General features: G+C 35.4%; 1 protein-coding gene across 1 annotated transcript in view; it reads right to left on the reverse strand.

Moving 5' to 3' along the window:
• The window catches only part of ANKIB1 (ankyrin repeat and IBR domain containing 1), a gene marked incomplete at its 5' end in the record, with an annotated part of 42,124 nt that overhangs the window by 30,811 nt on the left and 4,577 nt on the right, over nucleotides 1-6,736 (reverse strand). Inside the window, 2 exons of the mRNA XM_010165298.2 lie at nucleotides 753-961; nucleotides 4,173-4,290. Coding sequence (XP_010163600.1) covers nucleotides 753-961; nucleotides 4,173-4,290 — 327 coding nt within the window. The remainder of the gene's footprint in view (nucleotides 1-752; nucleotides 962-4,172; nucleotides 4,291-6,736) is intronic.

The following is a 6,736-nucleotide window of genomic DNA, read 5'->3' on the forward strand; positions in this document are numbered from 1 at the left end:
ATCCCTTTGCAAGACCATGTATAATATTCCAGAAAAATGCTTAAATCATGAAGCAAAAGTTTTATAATGCTGCAGCTGCAGATTATTAAAAAGAGAACTCTGTCTTCCAAAAGAACCACACTGATTTTAATGAAAGGCGCTTTCATATTTCAAATTTGCAATAGCCTTGTAAACTGCTTGAAGCAGCCCACACATAGTAAAAGTAATTATAAGCTTGCAGTACACTAGTGGGCTGACATTTCAAAATGCAGACAAAGAGAATTTTGTTTTCTAAAGAAAAAATTTCAGAAGGCAGGGTTCACAGCATTGAGTATATTCAGGGAAATGGATACAATGAAACTGAACATCTTCATAATGAGAAGAGAAGAGAAGAGAAGAGAAGAGAAGAGAAGAGAAGAGAAGAGAAGAGAAGAGAAGAGAAGAGAAGAGAAGAGAAGAGAAGAGAAGAGAAGAGAAGCTCAAAAGACCCAAATGCACTGATGTGACTGTAGCTGACTAAAATGCTACTTCGTGAGTGACAGCCAAGGTGAAAACAGAGTGCTTTGTACTAGCCAGATGCTCGACTGTGTTATTATACAGAATGTTTAAGGTGTCAACTTCCTGTTCACCACTTTTGGAAAGAGAAACACTACACCTTTACAAATGTATTTTCATAATGAGATGACAGTGCAGCTCTCCTGTCCACGTAGGTGTGCTATGTTTAGAAATAAGCTCTTTTGCCCTGCTAGTTTCAGATCTATTAATAAACTTACCACAGCTGTCTCAATGTCTCCTGGTGAGGGGCTGATTTCATCAGGGGAAGTTACAGAAGAGCGAGTAGTGCGTGGAGTTCGTGGAGACGGGAGCGTATCCCACGCGTTGTATCCGCTTGGAGGGGGAGTTGGCATCTGAACCCCTGAACGCTGGCAGCAGTTCTCCGGATTAGACATCCATGCTTCAAGTAACTTCTCCCTGTCCCAGTCTTCAATATATATACAGATACAGGAAATAATGCAGCTGATAATGTTTAAAATATATTTTGTAACTGCACCCTCAAAAGAATACATAAACACTATGCTAAAAAATTCAGAAAAATATAAATATGATAAAGTGTAAGTTTAGACATTAAATTTTACAGAACACATTCCAAGATAACACATAATGCAATGCAGTGTATTTATTTAAGTAACTGCATCGCAAACATCTCCTTTCCCTGTAATATCAGTCTTAAATAAAACAATTTTTATTATTTATTTACAGTAATTGTAGTAGCTACGAGACTCAATCAGAAACCAGAACTGCAGGGACTTGCAAAGACAGATCAAAATACAATAGCCCCTGCATCACAGAATTTTCAGTATTTCCCCTTTCTATGAAAAAAAGTAATTGACAATACTGATTCATTTTTATCTATCTTTTTTTTTTTTTTTAAGATGAAGTGCTAAAAATGAAGGAAGGAGCCTAAGATACAACTGGATTACAGAAAGATTTGTGACCTAACAAGTTATCAGTCTCTATATATGCTTATGAGAGTGATGTGTTTCTAGGGAAAAAAACAGAAAAAACCCCTCACCTGATGGCAAAAAAATATTTCATATATTCTTACTACATTTTGGGGGTTTTTTAATGTTAGGTACTCCCACCAGAAACTCAGTGTTACTAACCAAAACATCTGTGCTATTTTTACTGAATTTTAAATTTTATAAGAAAAAGATAAATCACATTCCTATACTGTATTAATGCTGGAAAAAAAAAAGATGTTCTAAGTCCTGAACTTAGTGAAAATATGGCCCCTGTCAAATAATGATGGCTATCTTACTAAAATCTGCTCCCTCCTAATATGAAAAAAGTCTTTGAGCTGGAGATGATTTACTGATCAGGTGCTTACTTATCTAAGCTAAAACATACAGTGGATTAGTTTAATTGCATTTGTTTAAAGACATGGCCCCTGAATATATTTACACTTCAAAAATTACAAATTTTATTAGCATTTTTCAAATTACCCTGAGCTTATATCTTTCAGGGGGAGCTGACTGATACTAAGATACAGATAAAATTTGCTATAGGTTTTCTTATGTTCATTTGTTTCTACTGTATCTTTAAAATTACACAGGGTTAAGATATGCTACTAAATGGATTCCACTGTTTTCTTTATTAACTTAGGAATTTTATGAGCTAGTTATATTTCCTGAATTGCCTCTCTTTCATCCTGAAATCAACTGCTGTATAATGAACTAGAGGAGAAACAGGAACAATGTTGAAAAAACACTTGTAGAAAAACTGTAAAGTTATTTATCTTCATGACTGCTGTAATAGCATTTTTTACATCTTGGCTCTAACTCTACATACTTCTGTCTATTAAAAAAAAAAAGAAAAAAAGAGAAAAATACACTCTTCACTTGTACAGTCTGTGTCAGTAAATTGATACAGTTGTACAATAAAAGAAAACAAACTTTGTTGGATTAAATATTACATGTCTCTAAGCTATTAAAAGTAGTACATAAGAATGATCTTTCCAAGAATTAAAAACATGCTTTTCATATATTAAGTGTGAATTAAGTTAAGATTTCACATTATTGTTTTATTAATTTAAAGACTAAATGCAAAAACATTACAATTTGGCATTTTATGTTTCCCAATTGTCTAAGCCTTTGTAAATAGCTCATTTATTCCATTTCCTAGGCTGAACCAGTCTTATGTCTTCATTTCAAATAAAATAAATTCTGTTTGAATAATTTCTAGTGTATGACTACAGCTACAGGCAAAACAGTTGACTTTCTCATGACTTGCAAATTGTCTGTGCTTCTCTCTCTGCACTGGCCAATTGCATTAAGTTACTGCTACATCACTAAGGCAACATCAGTAGAACGACCTTTCCAGCAGAGACTGATTTCTTCTCAACTTTCAATTCCTGCTTGCAAGATGCTAGCAGACATTTCTCCACAGTTTTCATCAATCTCACTGCTTTTGGACTTATTACAGACTGTGTTGCGAGTTAGAACACTATTTAGAACAAGATTTCAAAATATCTGCAGATATTTTGAATCTGCCTATCCACTTAGTCAAATATTTAGTAATATTTAGACTTAATGAGAGTATTCTGAGAATCCAAAATAGTATTCAGATATTGCACATATTATAAATATATTACAAGAATTAAACAAATAATCAGCATTAAAAAGGCATATATGCAAAGATGGTCCCTTAAATATCATCAGACTAGCACAAGTTCATGTTAACTTAATTCAATGTTGAACACAAATACCAGCTACTGAAAATAATGTAAAAGAGATGAGTTTCAGGTACCATATCTCCTCACGAAAGCCTGCCAAATGTTGTGGGTTTAAAATAATATTTTCCTATTTCACTTTTCCCTCTCCCTTTTACTTTCACAAGGAGCCCACAAAAATGATAAGAGTATGAAAGCTTAATCCAGATACATGGTGATGGGTATGCAAACCATTAGCTGCCTGAGTAGTTCCTTTGGCATACAGTAACAATACAGACGCTTCAGTAAGCTAAGTTTTGAATCACTGAATCAAAGCCTAAAGCTTCCACTGAGTTTCAGAGACACTTTTGTCTGGAGCGAACACACTGAATTCAGTATATCCCCATTCTGACAACCCCAGTTTAAATTACAGAACAAGAGCACAAACTGATTTCAGTGAAATTAAACTCGTTACAGGTATATACATGGAAAAGTATATCCTGTATTAAAAAAGTAACTATAAAAATCCTTCAAAGGATACACACTCGCATGCTTTAAACCCTAGGGCAATTTCCAACCATTTATTACAATGTTCAGACTGCTTTTATTGCAACAAAAAATAAAGAAATAAAAAAAAATCTGATCCAGTTTTATACACAAATATATAGTGGCAGAAAACCAAAGGCCTGACAAAAATAGGTACAATGAATTAGACTTAGGAAAGCACTGTTTCTCCACACTGCTTAGGTTAAAACATCTTCCATTATAATTCCTAGTTTGAACCACTCTCCCGTCAGCTTCCCTGTCTGCCTCAACACTTTTTGACATACTGCAGCTGTACTTCTTTCTGAAGCTCTGTGTGAACCGTTTCCTGGTATTTGATTAACTGTTACTTCTCTTTTACTTGGAAATAAGAAGTAAACACATAACTGCAATTTTGATTTTGCTGAAAACAGTTTCTTTAGTCTTCAAGGTTTTGGATTACCGTGTGCCCGAAGTAGAGCTTCTGCTGTAAAGAGTGGGGCTTGGAGCATGTCAGCAGATTCCACGATCAGCATATCCTTAAGCCTTCGCAGGTCCTGAAGTCTTAGCCCCTCATATGGCTTTGGGAAGAAGAAGAAAGACAATTTATAACTAGCAGTATTTTCCAGTTAGTCTCTAATTCCATACTAAAATGAAACCAATCAAAGCACTGTTACTGATCATCAACTCAACTGTGAGGTAAGATGTTACAAAATTTATTCATTGCGCAGACCAATGACCATGTAAAGCTATATGGAAACACTGTCATTTTGCAGTATTTATAGTATAATGCTTGTACATTTCAAAATCTAAAAGACAGTATCTCTAGAGTTCTCCATTATAGCTAGAGGCTATGTTCAAATGATGAACTAGCCTAACATTTTGAGAGAGCCTCTCTCTCTCAAAAAAGAGCTGATTTTCACAGAATCCAGCTGAACTGCAAACTGCTTAAACCTCAAATATTATGGCATGAGTATGAGAATGCATAACTAAGAATTTCAGGGGAGAGCAAGAGAAAGGACAGGTTTGCATATAGATCCTCTTTGCATATAGATCCTCTGGCACTAACTTTATACATGAATTTAGACCTATTAACTGTGAATTGTTCTGGAGGAGGATACATTGAGACATTATATAGTAAGAAATACACTTGTGAGCAGAAGCAGGTACAGGTCTTTTGAAGCAATATCAACCCTCACAGAAATGGAGAAGTCAGTCATGAATAGGACAGATGAGACATGTAGTTAGAAATTCACAGAAACACAGAATGGTTGAGATTGGAAGGGACCTGCAGATGTCATTTGGTCTAATCCTCCTGCTCAAGCAGGGTCACCTAGAGCCAGCTGCCCAGGACTGTGTCCAGATGGCTTTTGAATATCTTCAAGGTTAGGAATTCATTGTACATTAAGATGTCAAAACTCTCTTTGAGAAACAGTGGCCAACTGTGATAGCCCTACACAGTCAGAGCAGATCATCCATCTGCCTTCCTGGTCTGGAGCTTCATTCTTTTATTATAGTGTTAAAAAAAAGTCAAATTAGAAAAACAAAAATGCAGTAACTTTAGGATTCTGAATTAGTTCCAACCAAGATACTGGAGATACAGATACATGTTCAGCAGACTCCTTTTTAAAACTAAGAAAGGAAGAACAGGACAGCAAATAATATATTTATTAGTGTTGCACAGGAAAAATGCCCAAAAGGTAGAAAGAGAAAAACAAGTGGGAAGATATGTACAGAGGATGGATACAGGAAGAGTATGTAAAAGAATTACTTTTACATGCATTGGTTTTATTTATATAACAGATAGCTAACAAAAGATTTAAAGCATTTGACATAAAACTGGTATGTGCTCAGGACTACTTAGGAACCTGGCCATCAAATGGCAATTGTCTTCACCAATTTGGAGAAGAAAGGACACAGAGCAGCAGCAATAACAGATAACCACAGTTAAGACCAGCAATCGTTATTATTTACTACCTATATTTTTATGTAGAGCATAGTCCAGGATCCTCCAGTGCTAGATAATATGCACACACATGCACGCATACATACACACACACACAAAGCAAGAGACTGGTTCTGTCCTCAGAAGTTTACAATCTAAGTAAAAGTCTGCTGTGCACATAACCATTTCAGGATAACAAACAGAAGAGATGGGGACAATGGATACCTTGGGCTTCTAAATTATTTTGTTCTTTTGAGACATCTACTCTAAAAATATAGCATGCTTCCTACATTCTAGATATCATAATAAACTCTATAAAATGCAACTAAAAACATAACTGACTCCCACAAGGACTTCTGTTAGCTGGTCAGTAAAATAAATGGGAACTTCTCGATATTAGAAACTTTGTGATCGGCAAGAGTAATGTTGACAGGACTCTGCACTGGGTCTTTGCCCTTTTTGAGAAACCAAGAAAAGCAGAAGAGAAATGGACTGTGAGTGTCCTGACCTTGATCTTGATTGCACAAATTCAGGGAGTTTCTGTATGTCCTTCCACTGCTGATCATGCATGACTCAGTAAAGGACAACCTGAACATTAATGGCTTGCACTGAAATAAATCTGGGCCACTTGATTCATAGCATGCTGGAATTTGACTGACCTACATAATTTCTTACAAAAGAAATCATTTACAAAAACATGTCACAGAGACAGGGATACAAACAGCTGGGTGCCTGAATGATTTTAATTGCATGAATATGCTGCAATAAAATGGAAGTAAAGAGTAAATCATCTTGACTGAATCTGAACTGCATTTTGAACTGCAATTGTAAAACAAGCAGTTTTGTCAGAACAACAGAACTCACTTCTTGAAAGACCACATATATCATGAAAAGAAATGTTTTTTTCTGTTAAACCTGCTACATACATGCGTATTTTAGCACCCAGTATTTTATCCTGAACTGCAGATATGCTCAAAATTATATTTAACTGATTGGTTCTAGTTCAAACATTGGCAATTATCTTCCTTGAGTAACAGACTATTATATTATCCCAGCTGGAGCATTCCACACAAACCAGCAGG

This window comes from Antrostomus carolinensis, unplaced genomic scaffold, assembly GCF_000700745.2.
Source record: "Antrostomus carolinensis isolate BGI_N321 unplaced genomic scaffold, ASM70074v2 scaffold3113, whole genome shotgun sequence".
Classification (NCBI taxonomy): Eukaryota; Metazoa; Chordata; class Aves; order Caprimulgiformes; family Caprimulgidae; genus Antrostomus; species Antrostomus carolinensis.